The 27,339-nt window shown below is 42.5% G+C and overlaps 2 protein-coding genes across 3 annotated transcripts in view; one reads left to right on the forward strand and one right to left on the reverse strand.

Moving 5' to 3' along the window:
• astn1 (astrotactin 1) overlaps positions 1-27,339 on the reverse strand; it is a 518,487-nt gene that overhangs the window by 488,997 nt on the left and 2,151 nt on the right. The window lies entirely within an intron of this gene.
• LOC308412688 (uncharacterized protein) overlaps positions 22,135-27,339 on the forward strand; it is a 512,620-nt gene continuing 507,415 nt past the window's right edge. Inside the window, exon 1 of the mRNA XM_080907214.1 lies at positions 22,135-23,625. Within this exon, the coding sequence (XP_080763340.1) occupies positions 22,152-23,576 (1,425 nt within the window). The 5' untranslated portion in view covers positions 22,135-22,151 and the 3' untranslated portion in view covers positions 23,577-23,625. The remainder of the gene's footprint in view (positions 23,626-27,339) is intronic.

Consider the following 27,339-nt stretch of genomic DNA (forward strand, 5'->3'; position numbering starts at 1 on the left):
TGCTGAGTTACTGTGGTTCTAAATGCTTTTACTTTGTAGTACTTACAGTACCACACTCAAACTCATTGAGCTCTTTACAACTCACCGTGCCATCATTCTAGAGGCTAGACTGCATGGGTAATAGGGTTTACAAAAAAGATCAATACTCAGATACTAATCAATACTAAAAATTATGAGATTAGACACTTGTTTGTAATCGTATCAATACCAAAAGTGCTGTCGTCACGTTCACCTGTTGGCACGCAGTTTCTCAAAGCACCTTGCAGGCACACAGCCCACCACTGAACACATGAACAGTAGCACAAAAAACATGGCAAAGCATCTCAAAGAGTGAAACCACAGTCTTTATAAGGTCAGTAAAGCAACAACATTGAAGTTTTAAACAATTGTGAACTTAAACCTCAACAGCCCACATGTTGATGTTAGCTGATTAAAATGACCTACTTAGCCATGTTAGCCGTCTGTCAGCATTAAGGTAGTGGTTAGTGGCTAATAATAAAATGATAGCATTAAGGGCATAAACATTATCACTCCTACCCATCTCTAATGTTAATAGACATGATTAACAAGATTAAGTTATTCTTCTTGTAAGATTAAGCTCTAGTCGATATAATAATACTCGAGATCAGATTAGGTTTTTGAAATAATTCAAGTGGATGCATTTTAAAGTGATCGCTGAGGAATATTACCAGTAAACACATAATCCCTTACGATCCTCTAGTTTCAACACAGTCTGCTTTTTATATTTATACAACCCTTCACAGGCATCATATCATTACAACAATCACATGCACCTCACAGGAGACCTTCATGCCCTAAAAGTTCGATGTTAAGCATTCTGTTTAAAGTATTAGTGCAACATTTTGATGGAATGCATTAAAAACAATGGCCTCCATCCATCCTCTTCCACTTAGTCTTTTCAGGGTTGAAGAGGGGCTGGAGCCTATCCCACCTGTCTTAGCGCGAGAGGCAGGGTACACCCCAGACAGGTGTCGCAAGGCTAACACATAAACAACCTTTCGCACTCACATTCACACCAATGGACAATTTAGAGTTTTCAAGTAACCTAACCCCACTAACTGCATGTCATTGGGCTGTGGGAGAAAGCCCGAGTACCTGGAGAGAACCCACGCAAACACGGGGTGAACATGCAAACTCCACACAGGAAGGCCCTGGCCTGTTGGTGGAATTTAACTCAGGACCTTCTTGCTGTGAGTCAACAGTGCTAACCACCCTGCCACCATGCTGCCGAGAGAAGACAACTTCCTGTCTTTTCTTTTATAATACTTTTTTCTTTTTTGTCGGGGGAGGGGCTTTTTTCTACATTTTTAAGTAAATGGTACTTTTACCAATAAACACGATGGACGAAACTAACTAAGCAAGCTTGAAGTAATAACCCTGATAATAAGCTTCAAATCAAAAGCTTTCCTTTAGGTGCCACCCAGCTACATTTCTACAGTCAGGTATAGGTCGGCCATGATTATATAACTCACCTATGCTCAGAAAAAGCACTGTGTTCAGCACGAAAATCCAATTAATAAATGAGTTGTGTGCTCACCAAGCTCATCAAAGTGCCTCTGACACCCTACATGTACAGTAATTAGATGTCTCTGTAACATGCTCATTATGACGGGAGTATATGAAGGCAGCCTAATTGCTCTGGCGGACACAGTGTTGGCCCATTGTTTCACCTCACGGTCTCCTGCTGTAGTTTCTCCTGAATAATAGAAGCTACTGATATTTAGCTGAGTTGTGGAGCTCTTCCCACCAATTATTGATGATTATGATGATTTCCCAACCATTATCTTTCTGTAAAAGAAGTACAGCAAAATATGGGTTAAATACTTCCACACTGGTGCCATGTGCAATCAGTGATGAAGGGGGGAGAGAACACGAGTTTATCCTTTCCACCACGAGTGTTCCTATACACTTTGTAACTTATCAAAATGCAAACCGCCACAGTTTTCTTCACGTTCAGTGAAGATGCTACCTGACAAGGCTATAATTAAAATGAATGTCGCATTTGCTGACTTTAATTTCTGTGACAGAGTTGCAGTTGAGAATTTCCAGAACAGGTTGAATAAAATCAGTATTTACAGGCTCATTGTTTACTTTCTAACTTCACTAGACCAAGGTTATTATCGTTAACGAAAACTAACGAAATAACGAAAACTAGAAGTGAAAAAACATTTTCGTTAACGGAAATAAAAATAAAAACAAAAGAAGGAAAACTAACTAAAACTGTAATGAGTGTTCACAAAACTAACTAAAATTAACTGAATTTATAGCAAAAATGTGTTTAGTTTTCATTGATGTGTGTGTGTCATACAATAGTCAAGGGTGAAGATGAAGTTTAGTTTACAGATTTTTTTCTTGCTGTCTCATTATGCCAGCAGGTGGCAGTACGTTAGTCGAGTCGTCTGTGTTGCTGCTCCGTCCACGCGCAGAATCGTGTCAGGAAAAGTCAGGAGAAAGCGCCAGAGTCCAATTTGGGATTACTTTGAATATGACTGTGTTTTGGATGAAGTGTCTTGTAGTGGAAAGAGACAAATTATGAGGGACATTTCTAAAGGAAAAAATCCCACAAACCTTAAAGTGCACTTGAAAAGCTCACACAAGAAGGCTAACCTAGCTTACCTTGAGAAGGGAGCACACTCAACCCTCATCCCCAGAAACAGACTCTAACCCCAGGCAAGGCAGCGTGATGCATCCCGAGACAACAGGACGGGGATATCTACATGACTGTGTGAGTCAATTGCCTTCACAAAGTTTATCAATTCACTTGAACCAAAATTACGAACACCCGGTGCTGCAAGAGTTAATAGTCTCATTGGGGCCAAGATATACATTTTATAGTTGCCTGGTATCAATGGTTGTTCATCTGCCTTCATTTATTTATTGATTTATTTAAAGAACCCATAGGTGGGAATGTGAGTTGTCTGTCTCTGCGTGTTAGCCCTGCGACAGACAGGCGACCTGTGCAGGGTGCAGGGTATGGTAGCTGGAATAGCAACATACCCAAGGATAAGCAGAAGAGAATGACTGATATGATGCAACTGGGATTTTGTTGCACTTAATTATTGCAAACACAACTAAAACTATAACTGAAACTAATCAAAACTAAACTGTAACTAAGGATTTTCAAAAAAATTAAAACTAAACTAGCAAACAATTGGTAAAAACTAATTAAAACTGATATAAAATTGAAAATCTGAAGTCAAAACTAAATAAAAATAAAAACTAATGAAAATTGCAAAACTATTAAAACCCTGCACTAGACAATAGGTAAAATGCCAATTTTTGCTGGAATTTAAAAAAACCTTTCTCTGTTAACAGAGACACAAAACACTTATCATATTTGAAAACCCTGCCAGGTCTCTCTTTTCTAAAGAGCTGAAGGTTGTTCGCTGTAGCCTTACAGTTGTGGAGCTGTTACCAACTGAAATTGGGGATGTTTTATCAGTTGTATAAAAAATGGCGTGGAGCTTAGCAGGCCTAGGAGGTTAAGGCAACTGTGACAAATAGACCTGGTTCGGATTACAGTTACTGGGCTAGTGTTCTGTGTAAGAAAGGCTTGAAATCACTTTCTGGTTATTCAAGGTGATACACACCGCTGGATGAGGATTAAAAAAGCAATATGAAAAATGGAGGTCAACACAGCTTTTTTGAAACAACTGTAGTTTTTGTCTAGCATTCACTGCAGTCAAAGGCCACACAGGAGCTTCTTTTAAGCAGACATCAGTCATCGCTCTGAGGCGCATTCTCTCATGGATAAACGCTTTAGCTGGATAAAATATTGACGATTTGATCCTGGATTTTTCTTTTTTTTTCTTTCTTCAGCTGTTGTTTTATTGGTTGTCACAGACATGTCATCATAAGGTGAAACCAGCTCTTCTACTCCACTACTGAGATTATATGACACACTTAAACGATGTGGCTTGCCGTGTAGATGTGCATGTGGTACTCTCAGGAGGAGGCAGTTGTCATTGGCATTTCAGAGGCGTACCAGTTTAGTCGGGGGGGATTTTCACATATGTAATTACTTTCCCCACTTTACAATTCAAGTGTGATGGCATTCGCTGCTTCTGCCAATAATATGAACAACAACAACATCCAGTGAGCTTCAGTTACCTGACATGTATTGTACCTGTAGCTTGTGTGGCTTCCAAGGAAGAGGTCCACCTTCTGCACTCTGCTGTTATTGTATTATTGCAGGGTCTACCTTACAATATAAAGCGCCTTGAGGTGACTGTTGTTGTTATTTGGCGCTGTTTTAACATTAATTTTATCTTTTTTTCTTCCTTTTTTCTATTTCTACACCATCCTATAGGGCTACACAATTAATTGAATTTTAATCTTGTTGCACAATACTTAAAACGCCTCCCTGACCAATTAAAACACAAAGCAAAAGCAAATCAAGCGCTCCCTAAATCTGGACCTGACCACATGCATGGATGTACCCGTCACAGCTGTTCCCTGCACTATGCAGCTTGAAGTTTCCTGAACTAGTCTGCATGAGTAAAACCTTGTTAAACGACAGATATACAACAACACAATTCAAATGTCTAGCACACCAAAAGTCCCTGAGTTGTTCCCTTATTCCCTGAGTCATCTGTTGTTGGGAACTAGGGCTGTGCCGTATCATATTGTCATATTAACTACCCGTATACACTTTTACATGACAAAAAAGGTGTGATATGGTGATATAATTGCTATAGAAATGCCATGCATGTACATTCCCTAATGCACAACGAGACAAGCCCATACATGTCTGACAGCCAGAGCCATGTGTCAGCCTCAAATGAAGATTTAGCTACATCAACATCCTCCAACAAATCACAATGCTTTACAAATATGCAAGAAAATTGTTCCTGTTACACGTAGAAAGAGCAAACTTGTTTTACCACTTAAGGCAAAAATACACTTGCAGAGTACAACCAGGTTAAGGAGACAAGCAAGGAAGAGACAGGAGTGGCTGGTGATGTGCAGCAAAACAGTAAACAAATGGCTCAACTGAGCATAACAGGAGTAATCACTAGTTAGACTAGTGACAGGAAGAACAAATGGTGAATGGAAATTACTAATACATATTGTTTGGCCAAGATATGATATATGACATGACAATATATGATGTTAATTCAAATGGTGGAAAGCAGGGCCTTTTAAGCAACTAGTTACAAAGTTCAACTCTAGTTACAACATGTTAGATAGATTTATTTTTTTTTAAATGTAAATTTCATTACATATACTGTGCTGGCTCCTGACGAGTTACAAGGTTAAGCAACCGCAACTCAGCACAACCAACTTACTCAAAAATAGTAAGGCGCACTGTTAATAGATTGAAGAGAGTTGAACGTTATGATTTATTCATTCTGACTCCTCATGTTTGGTTATCAAAATGTGAATTAAAGCTTGTTATTTGCTTAATAAATGTCAAAATAAATGTTAGCTTTAAACAAGTTTTTGACATATTACTAATATATTTGTGTTTTCTTGTTTTATGGTTATAATTTGTACTGCGTGTGTCCAGTAAACACAGTGAATGACAAATGTTTCAAAGATATCTTATCCCAATTACTTTTCTAAAGTGGCAAAACCTACGCAAAACATGAGCGGGGAGAGCAGAGAGTGATCTCACAGCTGTCGAGTACTTTGCTGGTAGTTTTATTCACACCCATCATGCAGGTACAGTGAATGGAATCAAAGACTTTATATTATTATTTGTCTGCAGAGATTAATTCTGAAAATCAGTTACCACGAATGTAGCAGAGTTTAAAAGGGAAAGCAGTGCCCTTGTTTATTTTGTTTTTTGCTAGATTTCTATCAAATCTATTTTAATGAAAATATTACTAGTTGGAAGATGTAAAAGCTTTCTGCTTTCTTATATGACAGAACACTAGAACATTTTTGAATAAATGTGACAAATAATAATGTTTTTAAAACTGAATAAAATTGTGTTTTGCGATAATTGTGCATCCCTAATGTCACTGATTCAGATTTACAGGCACACTTAAAGTGCTGTATTAGACTATAAGCTACCCTACAGTTGTAGTATCACACCAGCTTCTTTCCCAGTTTCAATATGATTTCTATGTTGCAGTAGAAGAGCACATGAGAATGAAATCATTTCAGGAGTACGAGTATGCTTGCACATTTCATTTGTCTTTAACCTTTTGCCTCACCTCGCCTCTTGTTATTTCTATTTTTGTGATATTACCTTTAATATAAAATATCTTGGTAAATTTCTCACAGCCCTCTCAAACACGTTCTTCCTCTGCTGGGGTCAAAACGTTTTTTTCCCTCTTATTCATTATTTCTCCCGTTATCAGAGTTGCTGATGATAATCTCCAGGATCAAAATATTCCATCTAATCACCATTTCATTTTCTCAGTGGACTGAATTGAGTTTGACTAATCCAATTCTCATGTTGCTCTGAAAAACCAAAACACAGGATCCAGCAGATGCTGGATTACTCAAATGATCTCAGATCTTTAAAGCAATGTGTATAGAATAAGTCACGTGATGAGGCTAAAGGCTGGAAAGCCTTTTTAAATAGACCTTCATCTATCTATACATTCATAAATTTGAGAGGTTAAACACTGTCGGGTTGCTGCCTATACTCTGAAACAAACTAAGCAACTATTCTGAATCCAACATCTCAGACATTAAAATGAAAGAGTCTAACAACCCCTCAAAACCTCAACTCTCAATGGGAGCTTGAAACAGCTGAATGCCACCACAGCAGAAGCTCACCTGTAAGGAAGCACTAGAAGGAAACCACTAGAGCTAACAGGTTAGCAACTGCTGAATCGACAGAATAAGGAAATGGATAATGCTGTTGTTTCAGATGAAACAATAAAAAAGAAACAGAAACATGCACTTCAGCACTCAATGTATACCACTGGCACCTGGTGCTTGTGTGGGAAACACTTGATTATGAAGAACTGTAGTTAATGTTACCTTTTGTGAGCTGGGAAATCAATGCAAATCAAACTACTTGCTGTAGTCTTCTTAGTATGGTGTTCAAGGTTGACGGGTTAATGAGAATAAGAATAAATATATTTCTGATTAAAAGGTTGCTTTATTCCTGACACAAAATGAGCCATACAACTAAAAGAATTCATTCTGAACTCTAATCTGAAAATGTATTTATAAAATATGGGTACAGCTATATTTAGATTTGTTGTATTGCACCAGCCTAACTAACCATATAATTCCTGCTCAGCACAACAATGAAAGGCACTGAGTTCTACACACTCAGTAAGACGGAGCGAAATGCAGTCTCTGCGTCCTGTCAGCTTTGTTATGGTTTGAAAATGTACATAAATATACAAACAAGAGTTTTAATAAGGGCACAGTGCATTTAGGGCCCAAAGGAGACGTATAAGCACTGGTGGACTTTAATGTCTTATCCACTAGCAGCAGTATAAAACTTTCTATGGCATGGACCAGAATCTTACTAGCTAACTTATTATCCCAGAAAGGTGATTCAAATGGGAGGCAGTTAAGGGCTGACTACCCTCCCCGATCCTTCCAGCACAAATGTGTAAATCGCTGCCAGAGCCAATACAGCAAGAGTGTCTCCCAGAGGGTAACTTTATTACCTCACCTCGGCACAATTTATGACACCACACCAAAAGGGTAAATTTCTAATAACATAGCTTCCCCGGCTTCTCCGACACTAACAAGTGGCTGCAGTCCCGCAGCTAGAATTTACTGTCAGTCACAGAATCTCCCCTTTGCAAAGTGTTTCTTAAATGGTCAACACAGAAGCAATATGGGAAACGCAAGCTATTGTAAAAGATGAAGAGGAAAAACTGTACCCAGTACCGCCCTCGCCACCACACACACACAAGTGTGTGCTTTCTTTAAACACTTTTCAAATGCTGTCACTGCAAAAAAAAGGTTGACGGGCTAATGAAAATAAAAATCCAAAAATTTCTCCAAGGCAAAATAAAAGCTCACTGTTCCCTTCAAAATGAACCATACTACTATACAATTCATTGTGAACTAGACCACTGAGTCCATTCCTTAAAATTTTTTGATCTTCTTGTCTCCAAGGTCTTCAAAGCTCAGATCATTACTGTGGATTAGCTGAGTATAAGGTGTCCCTGTGAAACATGGAAGAGAATGGGGTACTGCAGTTGTCAGCAGGACTCTCTGCTGCTGCTGAGAGGGGTACTGTGTAATATTAAACTGACTCAAGTGTTCACGGTCTTAAGTCAAAGCCCCCAGCTGTCTTGCATTTAAAGTGACAGTGTGTTTTTAACTACCAGTAAGCTTTAAAAGAAGGAGAAATTTATGTCAGCTCCATGTAAAATCTCTCCCAGCACCTTAAGGTGTACACTGCATGTTTCAGTGCTATATGATCGCGTCATGGCTGACTACCCTGCTTTAGGTCTCATTTATTCCCATTTTTTAAGATGTCATCTACAACAAGAAATAATAATATAGGTATATATCGTTTTAGAGTAGCAACAAAAACATTACATGAGTTTAGTGATATTAAGGGAAAAAATGTAAATGTAAATTAAAAATAATCTTTATTTTTTTTAAAGAATTTGCATTTTGACATCCTGTGACAGAATGGCAGCCTGTCCAGGCAAACCCTGCCCCTCACGTCAACCTATGACAGCTGGGATAGGCTCCAGCCCCCCACATGGATGGACAGATGGATGGATGGTAAATGCAGGTATTGCTGGTAGAGTATATGTACCATCGACCAGTAGCTTGGTACTCTATGAGGCCTTTCACAAAGGAAAATCATCCAGCAGGTTACATGTTGCAAACAGATCCAGTAATGTTGACATACGTCAGTTTTCCTCAAGTAGAAGAGTTTACTGCAAAAACTCATTACCCCCAAAATCTCTTCCCAGTAAGGGTTTTTCAAAGTTAGTTTAACTGTTTTACTCAAAAGAGATATTGTTGGTTTTAATTAGGGGTGAGCGGTCTAAAGGGTATACGGTAGAAACTATATAAATTTGGCCAACGGTAGAGATTTTGACTATACCGCTCTACCACGATAGCGCATGTTGATGGTGTCATCAAGCTGTGCCTGTTTTGGTCTAAAGCATTGCAGCGGCTGCAAACTAGTGATGGGATTTCTGGCTCTTTTTAGAGAACCGGCTCTTTCGGCTCCTAACCGGCTCTTCAGGTTGTTTTGTTGCTTTAATTAATTTATTATTAACAACAATATAAAATTATGCACAAAAGGAATTACTAATGTAAAAAAAAACGTGGTTTTATTTATTTATGTTTATATATAAATATATGCGGTGGCCCCCAGAGACAAAGCACGTACAAACCCCAAAACACATTTCTAGCATTAACTGAACTTCCAAAACAGAGTTACCTAGATCACTTAAATTACACAATTGAAGTTCATTTACCTGTTACTACCACACACCAAATCCAGTCGTTGGTACTTCCTGGCTTGTGTAGCCCCTAGGTAACAAAAGCTCAACACTGCCCCTAGCATCCTGGAACACTTCTGTTGTGTTTTGTACGTGCTTCAGAGTTTGTGCGTGCTATGGAGTTTTTACGTGTTTTGGAGTTTGTGCGTGTTTTCAGGGCTGGACTGGGACAAACAATTGGCCCGGGCATTTAGAGACCGGCCCACCAGGTATTCTAGGAAAAGCCATAAAGCCTTTGAATGAAAACAAATGCTGTTGTAACGGTGATGTACAGTCTTGTTGCTATATGTATGATTTCTATACATTTTACATCAGATTAAAACTTTGGTTGTAAGATTCAGATAATTATTTAATAAAAGCGAGACATTTTAAATGAGAATAAGAAAGAAAAGTATTTCTTTGTGCCCCCCTCTCCCTGTCAATGCCCTACCTGCCCCCCTGGCAAAACTTTGCTAGACCCGCCCCTGCACAGTTACCAGCTGTCAGCTACTTACAAAAGGATCCTGGGGTTATTTCTCAGAAACAGTTTATAACTTCCCTTCAACTAAAAGGTAAACCAGTTTCTCCATCACCTGTTTAGCTGTGATGATTCTCCTGGTTTCATTTTCATGTTTCCCTCTCACCAGATATACAAACTAATATCATGACCAGCAGCTTTACAGCTGTGGCTCCAGCAAACATCAGCTGATACTAGAAATTAATATTAAATACATTCTAACAACAGCTGATCAAGCTTAAACGTGCTGCTGTTGTTTAGCGTGGCATCTGCTGGTTTCCTCTTTCTGGCGCAAAGTGGGCGATAAACAAACAAGAGAGAAAAGCCGATCAGCTGATCATTGATCAGTTTCATGACTGAAGTAGCAACAGGAGAGAGAGGGGGAGAGAATGAGAGAAGAAGAGGCAGCTGTGCAGCTTAAAGACACAGAATAAATCCAGCTTTGTGTCTTTTTCCATTGTAGCTGAAGTTCGGGACAAACTGCGTCTCTTCTCAGCTCGATACGAAACAGGTAATGTTTTCTCTGAATGAGGGACCGTTCCATTTTTAAGGAGCGGTTGGCAACTCTACTAAAAAACCTTATGAATAAAATAAAGTTCACTATCAGTAACATTATAGCACCTGCCCAGCTGTATAGAAACTCCATCATCCTAGCTAGTACGCAGTACGAGTTATTGTAACTGACTAAAAAGTCAGCACAACGAAAATAAACTCTACCTAAACTTGGTTTATATCTGACCCAGATAGACTGCAGGTCATAACTTCTTACCTGAAGTTCAGTTCACCTGACACTCAGACCGGCGGCCGCCTCGGGTCTCTGCTCCTCCTGCCTCCCCTTTCTTTCATCCACCTGTTGGGCTCTGTGGAAGCTCCGCCATAGCCACCACCAAACAACTGAGTTATTTTACACATCGGCCAGCATCTGGCCAATCCACCACCTCTCATTGTCCATGCCATTACAAAAAAAAAAAAAAAAATCATCGGCCCATAAAAACGAAGAATCACCATCGGGCATACCGGGGAGTTTGTACGTGCTTTGTCTCTAGGGGCCACCGTAAATATACTTTTATTTATTCACTCCACATAAAATGTAATAAATAAATCATATAATACAAAAACCAACTATTCACATTTCAACTTTTAACTATTTAAATTTTCAGCCTTTCCCTTTTAAACAAATTTAAAGTGAAAGAACACAAAACACTGCAAACCACAACACAATTAAATATAAATTAAAATATGAAAACAAAAAGAAGATGCACATTCTCTGTCATATGGACCTGCATGAATAAACTTTGTGAATCCTTTATCATCTGCAACTGAAAATAGTTGTGGATGTTTACTATACCTTTCTAATGTGACGTTGTTGTCCCTGGCTCTTTCTCTCTCCCTCCCGCTCTGTTCCTGTGCTACTGCGAGCGTAACTACCGCCCCTCCCCACAAGGCTCGTGTGCAGAGTGAAGCGGAAAAAAAGTGCGAGAGAGAGGGTGAGAGAAAGGAAAAAAAAAACCCTACAAAAGTCACTGCTGTTTAGTTTTCTGTCTTCATTTATGTTGGAAGTGATAGCAGAGCTGTACGTTTGAATTTTTCAGAAATCTCTCAGTCAGAACATGCTATATCTGTTTAGGTAGAAGCTAGTGAGCTAACTTCCTGCTAACTTCTAACTCCGTTGAATTTGGTAAATTCTGTTTTCATGGATGCCTGGATGTTAAACGTAATTGTTACACCTGGTAAAGCAGCAACGCTGATCATTTTATTAAAGATGAAAGAATTTAGACAGTTTTTAACTCTTAGTGATGCCGCAGTGCTTGTTTGACTTTGGGACCTGAAGGTGCGGAGTTTAGGACCCAGATTACTCTGCGAGGCTCCTGACTACGGTAGCCGTAATGCTCCAACAATCCATCAAGCGGTGCGGCTTCGTAGCTTACCAAAGTCGTACTAAAACATTTTTGACAAATTTCTGCGTGCCGTGTACTAGGGCTGGGCCATATTATACCGTTCACGGTAATACCGGTATAATGTTAGGCAACGATAGGAAAATGAAATATCGCGATAGAATATGAGTAAAACGCGCATGCGCAGTGCCTTTGTTTTCATACGCACATGGCCGATTGTTGAGTGAAACAGATGAACCAGAATTGGTTTGTGAAAATGGTGCAACTTCAGTGATGTGAAACTGGTTTGGTGTTTGTCCGTCAGATACACAACAAAGCACATTTTTTTGCAGAACATGCAAGCGGCCGTCGTTATTGTCGTATTTGTCGGACTAAGATACTCTTAAAGCTGGGAGTAATCTGGGTCCTAAACTCCGTCTTTTTCAGGTCAAACAACACTGCAGCATCACTGCGAGTTAAAAACTGTCTAAATTCTTTCATCTTTAATAAAAACAATCAGCATTGCTGCTTTACCAGGTGTAACTATGAAGTTTAACTTCCAGGCATCCATGAAAACAAAATTTATTACATTTAACGGAGTTAGAAGTTAGCAGGAAGCTAGCGGAAGTTAGCGCGCTAGTTTCGCTAGTTACCTAAGCATGATATTGCATGTTCTGACTGAGAGATTTCTGAAAAAAATTCAAACATACAGCTCTGCTATCACTTCCAACATAAATGAAGACAGGAAACTAAACAGCAGTGACGTTTGTAGGGTTACTGAAGTTGGGCTAGCTGGTATATAATGATGTGCTACGTGATCGCTAGCGACACAGCTATGTTAGCATAACATAAACAGTGAAGCTGGAGGACGAACACTAACACTTTTCCACTTATAAAAGTTAACGTGAAGGTTCCTCATGGTTAGAGACAAATGCAATCGCATGGCAGGATGCTGTAAATGGACCAAACTTCAGTCAGGAGAACAACTGAGATAATCCATCCACAATACGAGGTTAGTCATTAATATACTGCAACAACATGGGAATAGAGCAGCTGCCAGAGAATTCAACATTAATGAATCAATGTTACAGAAGTGGAGGAAGCAAGAAGAATGAGTTTAATAAAATTTGATTTATCTGACTGCTTTGTTTCGCTTAATGTGCCTTATAATCCCGTGCACCTTATGGTCCGAAAAATACGTACTGCACACTGCAGTTTAATGTTGCAAAGCACCTCTTTTTAACTTCAGTGGATATTATACATGGTTATGCTCAGGATATGTCAGCCCATTTCTACTGGAAATGCCTTTTGGTTAAACTTTCAGCAAGGAATTTGCATTTGCACTGTTACATTTTTATAAAGCTTTAATGTACATAAAAACCAGCTTCTTGTTTAAGTGAAATTAAATGGAAGGTTGTCTTTTTGTGCTAGTAATGTTGTGGAGTTGTATTTTGTCTCGCATCAATTATATCGTCAGTTATATCGTTATCGCAAATTTTCAAATATATATCGTGATAAATATTTTTGGCCATATCGCCCTGCTCTACCGTGTACTACATAAAATGGTTTGAGGTCAGTAAGCCCAACTAGGGCTGGGCTATATCATTCCGTTCACGGTAATACCGGTGTAATTTTGGGCAATGAGAGGAAAATGAAATATCACGATAGAATGTGGGTAAAACGCGCATGCACAGTGCCTATTTTTACATATGCACATGGTGGCGACGCAGAATGAGAAGAGCGAAAGTGGATCGTTAAATGAAACAGATGAACCAGGATTGGTTTGTAAAATGCTGCAACTTCAGTGGTGTGGAACTGGTTTAGCTTTCGTCCGTCAGATACACAACAAAGCACTATTTTTGGTAGCGCATGCTAGCGGGCCGTCGTTATTACCGTGTTGTTTGGAAAATACGGCGCACTTGCGTTTTCTTGCATAGCCAAGAAAACAGTCCTCATGAACTGGAAAAATAAAAATAATCTTAATTCTAACCAATATAGGAATTATCTATTAGATTACATTAGTCTTGATACAGCCTCTGCCACCACATCAGATCAATTGCTCTGGGCTCCTTTGATCAGCTCCATCACCTAGTGGGGGTGGGGGGTCATAGTTTGGTCCCGCCTTCACTGTTGTGAGTGGTGTGGGGGTAGGGACAGGCTTAGGGCGTCGGGGGGTTCCCCGGAGGCATCTTCCTTGGGGGGCTCAACCCGGGGTAGCGGTCATGTCCGGTTAGGGGCTCTGTTGGCTCTCAGGTGACTGTTTCCTCGCGGCTGCGTGCAGCGGGGCTAGGGGAGGGTCTGTGCTGACGGACGTGGGTTACTGACCTGGTAGCCTGGCTGCCCCTGGGTGGGTCCGGGATGGGCGTGAGGTTCTGGGGGCGCTCCGTCTCTGGGCTGGGGCCTGGGCCGGGCCTCGGGGGCTTGGGTCCTGAATGGTGTGTTGCCGGGGTTGTGGGCGGGTGGGTGCATGGGGGCCCAGCCCTGGAGCAGGGTGCCGCCGGTGCATCGAGCCACCTGGGGGGCTCTTCAACTGGTGGGGAAGATTGTCACATCTTGCAGGAGCTTTCCTCTCCTCAGGGGATCTCTCTGCAGGAGGGGGAGATACAGGAGAGGTGGAGGAAGATCTCAGCCTGGGTGTTTATTGTCTTATGTAGTCTGGAAGATGAGTGGATGGTGGGGTGGGTGCAGTTTTCTCTGTGGTGGGGTTGGGTGGACTGTCCCGGGCTCTGTGGGGCCGGGGGGCGCTGCTGCGCTGGGCCCCGGTCTGGATGGGCCTGGGCCCCCTTTCCCTGGCGGGTCGCGGAGTATGGGGGTGCCTACTGGGGTCAGCGGGGGAGCTGGCCCCAGGGAGGGGTCACCGCCCCTCCCTTCCTTCCCTCCCCATCTCCAGCTGCCCCCCTCTTCCCGCTCCACCACAACCACCCACACATGCAGGGCCTTGGAGTAGGGGTATGTCACCAGGGTGCAGAGGAGGCTACCTCCCCCCCCCCCCCCCCCCCGTCCCCTTCTGGCTGCCTCTGCCTCAATTTTATCCCACAACTTAGACATTCACATTACTCACACTCTCATTACACATACATATAGGATCTTGGGGGTGGGCACGATACACGGAATCCAAAGTACCATCAGGGTGTACACCCCACCCCTGGCGTCGTTGCCCACCTCTCAATGTTAAATACACGTAGACATTGAGGGCTAGCAGGAGGGACTATGCGCTTACCTGCTGCTCTCTGGCAGGTAGCTCCATGCCCTCCTGGGTTTTAAATGCACCTTAGAACACACATGCATCAACACTACAATGAGCGGGTGGAGGGAGGTTTGGAGTCTTCTCTCACCCCCATTCTCTGCGACCTGCTGGAGCGGGGGGGCTAGGAGAAGGAGTTGGCCGTCCGACTGCGGTCTGGAGTGTGGGGCCTCCCTGCTGCTGCGGAGTCGGGGCGGTCTGCCTCCCCCCACCGCAGGGAAAAGGGTAACACCACCTGGGTCTGGGTGCAGTTCCCCCCTCCAGGGGCAAGGGCACCTAGACCCGGTTTGTAGAGTACGCTTGGGGAGTGTGATCGTGTGTACAGCGTCTCTTTATGTCTGTCTCCACGTTGGTTGAGTGTGGAGTAAGTGCATATGAGAGCATGAGGGTGGGAATGGATGTTTGTATCTGTGTGTGCCTGTATTTCTGTGTCTATATGTCAGGTTGGGTGTCAGGCGCCACCTCTCTGGGGACATCTTAGGCCCTCCAAGGTTTGGAGGCCTATCTCCCCCTACCACCACTTCCCCTGCCAGTGGCGGACTCCCTCAGACATCGGTGCGTTGGTGGTTCTTTGTGTCCGCTTATCGTGGCCTGGAGCCTGGGGCTCGCTCGGGCCACTTCGGAGGTGGGGTGCCCCCGGCCTCTCGGCCTGGGGCTCACTCACTCAGGCACGGCTGGCTGCCGGCGGAGCTCACGGGCGCGTCACTGCAACTCCCCCTGGCTTCTGCTCCGCGGCTGCTGAGTGAGCCCTCATCTGGGACTCTCCTCAGCTCTTTCCGGGATAGTGTCACGGCTGCCCCTCTGTTGGTCTTCCTTGGTCTCTTGTGTTCTGGGGGCCTCTGGATGTCTGGAGTTTTGATCTCCTCCATACCTGCTTCATGCCCTGGAGGACGGGGCTGTGGCCCCCCCACACCCTCTAGCAGATCATTACATGAAGGAACCTTTTTAAAAAAAAACAAGCGCGCCCATGCTCACAGGTGTACACACGGGTGATCACACCCACAAACTACACCCTTTTTGGCTCCTACCTCAAAGCACACTGTGTTCTGTTGATCTTATGTGCTGCACAATAATGTTTAATATTTAGTATTTACTTTCATATTCCCATATATCATCGTGATGTTGTTTATTCTATTACTCTTGTTCTCTTCTGCTTGTTTTCTTTTTTCTTTCTCAGCAGGTGACCCAGGTGATTGATATATGCATTTTTTTTCTCTGCCCGTTCTGTTGGTTTTTGTTTTTTGCCCTTCTCCCCCGTCCCTCTTCTCTGCTGTTTCTCTTTCCCTCTTTCTTTCTCCCCTTCTTTCCCCCAGTCAAGTCTGTCCCGTATTCAGTAAGTGAAAATAAAATGAACAATAAAAGGTGAATCAAATGGACCATTACGGCAAGGCTGGGATGGTCAATTTGGTAAAGTAAATCCATTGGGCATCTTTCTTTGCCTTTAGACACTAATTCTGATGGCAAAAGAGCCAAACGGGACAGGCAAAAAAAAAAAAAAAAAAAAAAAAAGGAAAATACGGCACACTTAAAATCAATCCTTTGATTTTTCTGAAAATCGACAGTGCCCCCTATAATCCCGTGTGCCTTATGTATGAACTCTGGTTGTGTTTACTGACCTCGAAACGATTTTATATGGCGCTCAAAAATCTGTCAAATGTTTTAGTACAACTTTGCTAAGCTACGAACCCGCACCACTTGATGGATTGTCGGAGCATTAGGGCTATATTAGGCAGCCGCCTCGCGGAGTGATACGTACTGTGCTTCAACATAATATTACCGTATTGTGTGTGTATAACCTCTTTTTAAGTTTTGTGGATATTATACATGGTTATGCTGAGGATATGTCGGCCAGTTTCCACTGGAAATGCCTTTTGGTTGAACTGTCAACGAGGAATTTGCATTTGCATTGTTAAAGTTTATATAACTTTAATGCACATAAAAAACAGCTGCTTGTTTAAGTGAAAATACATTGGTGGGGTTTTTTTCACTAATAAAGTTGTGGAGTTGTAAAGTATTTTGTCTAGTGTCAATTATATCGTCAGTTATATCGTTATCACAAATTTTCAAATGTATATCGTGATAAATATTTTTGGTCATATCGCCCTGCTCTAAGCACAACCAGAATTCATACATAAGGGGCACTGTCGATTTTTGAGAAAATTAAAGGATTTTAAGTGTACTTTATAGAGTGTAAAATACGTTATACAGAAGAAAAGAATATATCGCGATATATATCGTTACCGCACATGCTTCAAATTATACCGTGATATGGATTTTAGGCCACATCGCCCAGCCCTAGTTTTAATCTTGTTATTAATGTTATCCAAGTTTCCCACGTTGTATGCTTGCCCGCAGCCAGCCTTGCACATGCCAACATCCTGCACAATGGCTCGCACGAATTCTGTAAAAATTTGCTGAGATGAGCTGTGCACCACCTTCAAATGGAAGACTCAACAGCATAATGAAGGCTGGAGTGACATGACAAATGGAAACCAGACAGCAGCTAGTCAAAAATTTAGAGGTTCCACTGAAACAGCATTCAGCCACACATGTTGTCCAGTCACTGTTATTTTTTATCAGCACAGCCACACAATGTTGGCTCGGCTTGCTTTTGTTTCCTGAGAAGACACGGATACAATGAGCGAGTGAGTGAGAATTGTGGTTTGTAGTTTAAAGTGGACACCCATCTTTTTCTACAAAGGGATGGGGAGGTTGTCAAACAGCAAAGAAAAAAAGCAACAAACAAAAGAAACATTAAACCAAAATATATAATAGAACCAGCAGCTCCAGCTGCTCCAGTCTGTTTGAGTAGCAGTGCCCCTACTTGCATAACAAATCTGGATTTGTGTGGGTTTCCCCAGTGTGAATTTTCATTAAAAGTTTTCTGTCCCACAGCAGAAAACTATGTGAGGAAATGTCAGAGATCTGTTGTGCTGTGCATTTGTCTTAACCTTATTTAAATCATAAGTGTTGTATTAATTATTCCTTTCAATAGTCTAAATAGTTCATTTAAAGAGCCACGGCAGCCTCGTGGTGTAAATATCAATAATACTACCATTAGGGAGCTTCAAGAGCTATTCCCTATGTTCATATGTGCGCAGTAATTAAAACACCCATGGAATTTTTAGTAGTGCTTTCTGAGGCACTGATAAATACAACTGAGTCAGCCCACAGTGGTAATTCTAGTTGCATTATGCAGTTCTGATTTGCTAAAGATGCCAGATACCAGTTAAAAAGCCGCATTACCAGTCTTAAATTTACCAGTCTTAAATTTAAAAGATGTAATCCACACTGTGAGGTTCTTAGTACTCGTTTTGTTATGTGTATGACGACGTCAGGGTAAATATAGACAACTTTGTAAAAAATGTTTTTAAATAAATATATCTACAAATTTGTAGATGGGTGAGGTTACATATGATTAAAAAATAAAAGCTACATTGGTGTTGTTATCTAACCTAGAGGCACTAGTCTAGTTTTTGTGAGAGCCATAGATGCTACATAGTGGTTTTTCTTTCTTCTTTCCCTTCCTCACGCACACTTTGTTTATGGAGCTGCCAAAGAGTTGGAGTAAAAAAAAGATTAATCCAGTTGAGGACAACACCATGCCGTACAGTACAAGCTTCCTAACAAGTGGTAAACCAATTAAATGCCCTTCTAGCTTATCTTATATTAGCTTCCTTCATGCTACATTCACTCTGCCAGTAGCTGCTGCTTTCATGTGACATAATAAACATCAATACCCAATCCAGCTTTTTTGGGGTCAGTATCAGACCAATAGCCAATCCAAGTCTCGGACTACTGAGTCCTTACTGAAGGAGAACTTGGGTGTCTTGAAAAGTTTGGGCAGTTTTTCTTTTGCTAAATCAGTCACCTCAGGAGAAGCACTCCATTATTGCAAATGATTCTATTAGGTAAATCTAATATCTGTGTCTAATAAACACAAAACAGTATGTACCGTCAGATTCTGATCCTTCCACGTGTTAATGAAGTTGTTATTATTATTTTACCACATACAGACATGTATCACCTATTGTTAGACTGAGCCAATAATCTTACAAAATTAAGACTGGAGCACGTAGCAGTAACGACTGCTGTCTTACAGAAATTTCAATATGGTATTTAATATCTCTGAGAGAAGAGAAAAAAAAATACAAACAAAAGAAAAAACCCATAACTCAATTTGTGATGCTCCAAAGGAGTGTGTCTACTACTCAGCAAAGACATGCAGAGGCTATTGTAGTCTTTGCAGTTTTGTTTAATGGACTGATCTCTGTGTAGAAATGTGTATAAAAACCTGATACACTGCAAACCCATCATTCACTGAAAAGTAATTTGGCTGCACGTTATGCCAAATATAAGATGTGTCCTCTTGCGTCCTCCATTGGGATTCTTCCCCTCTCTCCCCTTAATTAAGTTAATTTCAGTGCATTTAAGTTAAGTGCTGGTCTGTTAGATCAAACTATCACTATGAACAGAAATCTGCAGGGCTTGGCTCTCAATAACTGGGAACTCAGTGAGGAGCGACAGGACACAGCCAAAGCTTTGGCAACGAGCCATCCACCCATTAGAGCAGGGCGATACGACCAAAAATATTTATCACGATATACATTTGAAAATTTGCGATAACGATATAACTGACGATATAACTGATACTAGACAAAATACTTTACAACTCCACAACTTTATAGCGCAATTCGCAGTAAACTTAAATCACACTGTATAACTCATTTAAATACTCTACTCTCCAAACTCTGTAGTACTACAGTAAATAGGCACATTAACTTTTGAGAAAAAAGAAAAAACTACTGCCCAAAAGTTTGCTTTTATAGAATCTCACATTCTATTGTGTTCTTTTTACTCTGTTTATGTCATTATAAAAATCTCCAAAGTTTTAAACAATTGGTAGACCTCATCCTTGGACCTCTTGGCCATTTTCCACAATTTTGTGACAGACTAAAAGATCAGTGGATTTATGAAAAAAAAGTACACAGTGAAAATAGTCACTAATTAGCAACTGTCACATTCTTAGGGCTGTTTATTTGTTCCACTTTTAAGCTAAATCAAAGGAGCTTTCTGATTTTTTGGTCAGTTTTTTAAAAAATGGTCAGAAACATGTTTCTGTTTTACCAAAATTAAGATATCAAAACAAGTCACTGTAGAGAAGCATCATATTTGAGAAAAGTAAAACTTTCAAAAGACAATTTCATAACCTCTCACACGGGTAAGAAATGCTTTTACAGCGTAACAGCTAGTGCTAGGGCTTAACAAGTGCTGCTTTATAATAATTAGTAGACTGCAAGTTATAAATCTTATAAATAGTGTTATATATCTAGTAATCTAAGGGTTTAAGATACTGACAAGTTGATGTATATATGAAGGATTTATATATATATATATATATATATATATATATATATATATATATATATATATATATATATATATTGTTGGAATGCTACTACGCAAGTAACCCCGGCGGAAGGGGCTACATGAATAGGATGAGGGACCTATGGATTCTTCGATACCCAACATCCACAATGACGGCGAAACAACTAGTAGCTCAGTGTTCCAACATTCGAAAGAAGGGACTGCTCTCACAGCTAGAGATTGACGAGGTACAACACAAATGCTACGGCAAGGAGGAGTCAGGACGCCAGGTCAGGGGGGAGATATCATCACCCCCACCCGAGATTGGGTACATAGCCCCAAGTACGATAGGAGAAGGATCGTTGAGTGCGAGAGGAACTGACCTGAAAAATAGGATCATGGCCAAGCTTGAAACCTGGATCCCCCGTAGCCGGTTACCAAGATTACGTGAAGTACCCTCAGAAGGTCTGCTAGATGATGTTAATGCAGCACTACGGGCAATACCTACAACCACAATTACCGACACTAACAAGCTGATCTACAATACGGCAGCAGTGATCAGTGAGATGCTTGGTTACAAGTTGAACAGCCACAAGGGGCAGTACCCTCCATGGAGAAGGAGGCTAGAGGGCAAGATCAAAGTAGCACGGAGGGAGGTTAGCCAACTAACAGAGTTGCAGAAAGGTGCGACAAATAAGGTGCCTAAGAAATACAGCAAGCTGTCCATACCTGAGGCCTTGGAAACTGCCAAGCAAAGACTCACAGCCTTGGCCAGCCGCTTGAGGAGGTACACCAGAGAGATAGAAGGCAGGAGAATAAACCAGCTGTTCTCCACAGAACCAGCAAAGGTGTACTCTCAGTGGCAAGGGAACAATAAGAGAACAGCACCACCAAGGCTGGAGACGGAGCAATACTGGAAGAGCATATGGGAGAAGGATGCAACCCATAACGGCAATGCTCAGTGGCTAGTGGATCTGAGGGCAGACCACAGCGACCTCCCTGAACAGGGTCCAGTAACCATCACAGTGGCAGATATCCAAGAAAGGGTCTCCAGTATGAAGAGTTGGACAGCACCAGGGCCCGACATGGTTCACGCCTACTGGCTGAAGAAGCTGGCTGCACTCCACGAGCGTCTGGCAGCACAAATGAACCAGCTGCTAGTTAACGAGAGACACCCGGAATGGCTAACTGAAGGCCGGACGGTCCTGATCCCCAAGGACCCCAAGAAGGGACCGGTCCCCTCCAACTACCGACCAATAACCTGCCTCAGTACTACATGGAAGCTCCTGTCAGGCATCATATCGGCTAAGATGAACAGGCACATGGGTCAATACATGAGCGGGACACAGAAAGGAATTGGCAAGAATACCAGAGGTGCAAAACACCAGCTACTGGTAGACAGAACAATCAGCCGAGACTGCAAGACCAGACTGACCAACCTGTGCACTGCCTGGATTGATTACAAGAAGGCCTATGACTCAATGCCCCACAGCTGGATACTGGAATGCCTAGAATTGTACAAGATCAATGGGACCCTAAGAGCCTTCATCAGGAACTCAATGGGGATGTGGCGTACAACACTAGAGGCCAACTCCAAGCCCATAGCACAAGTTACCATCAAGTGCGGGATCTACCAAGGAGATGCTCTGTCCCCACTGCTGTTCTGCATAGGCCTGAACCCCCTCAGTGAGATCATTAACAAGACTGGCTACGGATACCGACTACGGAACGGAGCAGTTGTCAGCCACCTCCTGTACATGGATGACATCAAGCTGTATGCCAAGAGTGAACGAGACATCGATTCACTGATCCACACTACCAGGCTATACAGCAATGACATTGGAATGTCGTTCGGACTGGAGAAGTGTAGTCGGATGGTAACAAAGAGAGGGAAGGTAGTCAGAACTGAGGGGATTGAACTACCAGAAGGCAACATTGCAGACATAGAGGACAGTTACAAGTACCTGGGGATCCCGCAGGCAAATGGGAACCATGAAGAGGCCGCTAGAAAGGCTGCAACCACCAAGTACCTGCAGAGGGTCAGGCAAGTCCTGAGGAGTCAGCTGAATGGTAAGAACAAGATCCGGGCCATCAACACATACGCCCTGCCCGTGATCAGGTACCCTGCTGGGGTAATAGGCTGGCCAAAGGAGGAGATAGAAGCCACTGACATAAAGACAAGAAAGCTCCTGACCATGCATGGAGGGTTTCACCCCAAGTCCAGCACCCTGAGGCTGTACGCTAAGCGGAAGGAAGGGGGCCGGGGACTGGTGAGTGTCAGCACCACAGTCCAGGATGAGACAAGGAACATCCAAGAATACATTGGGAAGATGGCCCCAACTGACCGAGTGCTCAGTGAATACCTCAGGCAGCAGAAACCCAAGAAAGAGGAGGGAGACGAGGAACCATCATGGAAGGACAGGCCCCTGCACGGTATGTACCACCGGCAGATAGAGGAGGTGGCTGATATCCAGAAATCCTACCAGTGGCTGGACAAAGCTGGACTGAAAGACAGCACAGAGGCACTAATCATGGCAGCACAAGAACAAGCTCTGAGTACAAGATCCATAGAGGCTGGGGTCTATCACACCAGGCAAGACCCCAGGTGCAGGCTGTGTAAAGATGCCCCAGAGACAATCCAGCACATAACAGCAGGGTGCAAGATGCTAGCAGGCAAGGCATACATGGAACGCCATAACCAAGTGGCCGGCATAGTGTACAGGAACATCTGTGCCGAGTATAACCTAGAAGTCCCGAGGTCAAAATGGGAGATGCCCCCAAGGGTGGTGGAGAATGACCGAGCTAAGATCCTGTGGGACTTCCAGATACAGACGGACAAAATGGTGGTGGCTAACCAACCGGACATAGTGGTGGTAGACAAACAGAAGAAGACGGCCGTAGTGATCGATGTAGCGGTTCCGAATGACAGCAATATCAGGAAGAAGGAACACGAGAAGCTGGAGAAATACCAAGGGCTCAGAGAAGAGCTCGAGAGGATGTGGAGGGTGAAGGTAACGGTGGTCCCCGTGGTAATCGGAGCACTAGGTGCGGTGACTCCCAAGCTATGCGAGTGGCTCCAGCAGATCCCGGGAATAACATCGGAGATCTCTGTCCAGAAGAGCGCAGTCCTGGGAACAGCTAAGATACTGCGCAGGACCCTCAAGCTCCCAGGCCTCTGGTAGAGGACCCGAGCTTGAAGGATAAACCGCCCGCAGGGGCGTGCTGGGTGTTTTTTTTTTATATATATTAGGGGTGCAACGATACTCGTATTGATCTTGAACCATTCGATACAGTGCTTTCGGTTCGGTACGCATATGTATCGAACAATACAAAATTTTTAATTTATTTTATCAACTTTCCTTCTGACGATGCTGTCTGTGTTGAGCGCTCAGTGGATCTGCGCTCGACAGTGCAGCCTAGGCGGAGTAGTTGAACGCAGATTCACTGAGCGCAGGGCAAGCTAGCGAGACAGAAGTTAAGCTCTCCTTGCAACATGGCAAATTGAACCTCCCGCACCCTCATTCAGATCTGGCGTTTGGAACTATTTTGGTTTTCATGTGACGTATGACCTTGAAGGTAAGCGCGTCATGGACAAAAGTAAAACAGTATGTTGGATGTGCCACGCAATGCTCAATTACATGGGTGGGAGCTAGTGTGTTAGCGCAGTTTGCTCATTAACATGTTGGCCGTCCAGCCCCATGCACGGGCGATCCGCCGTAGCTCGTTAATGGAGATTTGCCGTGTTGTGGCGTTTACGTCATTTCAACGAGATTTACGCTGACAGCACTAGTGGGAACACAACAAATACATGATTCTCCTTATGGGGACCTGATATGTTTAATATGCTGCTGAGAATATAGCCCAGAAGAAGCGTATAGTATAGCTTTTATTTTGGAAAGAGCCATTTCTCTGTAATAAACTCTCTTTTCCAAACATGAGTGATTCCTCAATCAGATACAGGGCTCGCAAAATCGCCTGCCCGACGTCCCGGGTCTAGCGATTTTTCCAGTCGGGCTACCAAAATCTATCTCTGCCCTGCCCGTCGGCCTATCGTAGGAAGGAAAAATATATGTCAATGCTTTTGCATTCTTTCGGAAATGTAGCTGGGTAATTATGTCATTGGCATCGGTGAGCCACTGTCAATATGTGACATATTGAAATCGCGTTTGAATTTGCGCTTGTTTTTTGCTTTCACTGTGTATAGAGAGCGACAGCACTGATTGGTGAGTGATGATAATTTGCGCACCAATTCCTCTGACATTGTCTTATTAATTGTTAGCTTACTATGCAAACATGACAAGTGAAATCTCCCGCAGCTTAAACATGTGAGAGGTTGATCGCGCAGAGAATCGCTGAGCTTATGTGAGTGCGTGTGTAAAAGCAGCAGGATATATATTGTAGCGGATCAGGGCCCTGTGCTTCGTATGTCGCTTACTACATCCAAGATCAAATGAAACATCCAAGACCAAATCATCGCGCTAACTCTGAGCTCGCTATTCCGGTTCCCCGAACACACCTGTTGTTGACGATTAGTATAGCTGGATGAAGTAATGTGAGATCACTGGGTGGCCCAACAGGGGCTACGCATCGATAGTAGAAACATTGATCGGCAACCCTTTGATTGGTCGGCGAAAATGTCGAAGGAGCGCGCTCGGTATTTTTCGGCAGCAGAGGAAGAACTCTTGAGTGAGGGATTTCAGGAGTTTCAGAGTTTAATTAAAACGCAAGGGAACACTGCAAAGGCTGCAAAAGCAAGGAGAGAGGGCTGGCAGAAAGTTGCTGACAAATCAAACTCGTAAGTAATTCAATAATAACAATAATAATGGAGTGGATTTATATAGCGCTTTTCAAGGCACCCAAAGCGCTTTACAATGCCACTATTCATTCACTCTCACATTCACACACTGGTGGAGGCAGCTACGGTTGTAGCCACAGCTGCCCTGGGGCAGACTGACAGAAGCCAGGCTGCCATATTGCGCCATCGGCCCCTCTGGCCAACACCAGTAGGCGGTAGGGTAGATTTATCATATCACACCATATTATCCAATATTATATTACATTATATTATATTATAATATGTTATATTATATCCCCTTTCACATTAGAGCCACAACAGGACCCACTAGAACATGGGAACAAGTAAAAGTGTATGACTGCGACAGACTTCCCAAATCCACCTTCGCTTTTATAGCCGTGGTCTCTCATCTTGATTACACGAAGTAATTTACAATTACTACTCTGAAATATGAATTACATCTGTAATAATCACATACATGTAATAGAATGTTAATAGTACATTTCCCTTTTTTAGGGAATGACCTGTATGTATCTGTGTGAAATCAATAAAAGGATCAAGTGCTGCATTATCTTTAGTTACATTGATGTTATTTATTTATGGTGAAACAGTGGTGGAATATCGCTGTTGCTTTCGTATGAATGACGCGGACATACCTGCGTGGCCGCGATCTAATCCTGTTTACATAAAGTAAACCTGCTCCCCAGCAGGTTTACGCTTACGGCTCTGTTGCTATGACAGCAAGTCCCGGATGGGCTTCGGGGAACCGAACGATCCAGGATCACGCGAAATCGTCAACAATCTCATCCAGCTAACTCACTTAGCGCGGTACGAAGAACAGGCCCCAGGGCTGTTCGGGGTTCTGTTTGTACAGTTATGTTTTGTTTATGTTGCCATAGTGACGGGTGACGCCCTCTCGCTGCGACGGTGTGTCCTTCCGGGGTCAGAGGGCGCCCTGTGTGTTGTTGTTGTTGTTGTTGTTGCTGTGCTGTGCTGTTGCCGCGCTGAGCAGTTAGCTAGCGGCAGTGTTCTTCTGCAGATGTTAATAAACGGCTGTGCTCCCTGGCTAGCTCACGGGAAGCAAGACCAAACGACACCTCCGTCTCCTCCTTGTCTGAGCTCGCCACAATATTTTAGTTCTGCTGAGCCAAATAAGACAGGTCAGGGTGAAGAAGTGACAGCCAAAGAAAAGTTTACCACAAAACGGAAAAGTTATGACAAATCAGACTATAAGGCAAAAAGAAAGTGCAGCTTTATGGTTTCATGGACAAAAGAATTTCTGTGGCTGCAATATGACAAGCGAAATAACCAGGGCTGCACATAAGTGGTCCGCAGGTGCGCATTCGCTGTCAAAATAAAAAACGGGCACAAGATAAGAAGTTGCAACGCGTGTTTGCGTACATAAGATTTTCAGGACGAGGACAGACATTTGTTTAGAACTCTTAAAGATGTCGAAGAAGCTCCTTTAAGCAATTACTGTGATGTTCCTCCACCTCAAGAAATGTCAGAAGGAGTCCGAACCATAAAAGAAGCGTGTATTCTCGGAAAAGTAGTTGCAGGAGGTGAGCTGGCTTCAAACAAATGATGAACGCACAGAGATGTGGTGCGGAATGTGCCGTGAAAATTTAATAAATGACAAATTAAAAAGGCATGAACATTTTTTTTTGTATCGAAAAAATATCGAACCGTGACACCAAAGTATTGAACCGAACCGAACCGTGAATTTTGTGTATTGTTGCACCCCTAATATATATATATATATATATATATATATATATATATGAAGGATTTAATTAAGAAACTTTAAGGTACAGTGTGTAAACTCTCACCAATAGATTTCAGCAGATAGCATTTTTCATTCGGCTGAATTCTGTTTTCTTACCCCTCCCAAATTAAATGTATAATCCCAGCTATGGTGGCCAATATAGGACAAAAAACTCTGGTTGTTGTTCATCTGTAGTGAGTATAGGTTGTCAGTCCATTGTTTACCTCAGCTGTCAGTATGAGTCGTCATCTATTTACTCTGGAAGAGGCTGTAAAACTTTGTGAAAGGAATCTGATATGAGTCGATGAGTCAGTGAGGCTCACTTCTGTCTGATGACAGCAATACCGAGGTAAGTTTTTGAGGAGATCCTGAACTTTTCTCCTGG

This window comes from Rhamphochromis sp. 'chilingali' (assembly GCF_963969265.1).
Source record: "Rhamphochromis sp. 'chilingali' genome assembly, chromosome: 16".
Classification (NCBI taxonomy): Eukaryota; Metazoa; Chordata; class Actinopteri; order Cichliformes; family Cichlidae; genus Rhamphochromis; species Rhamphochromis sp. 'chilingali'.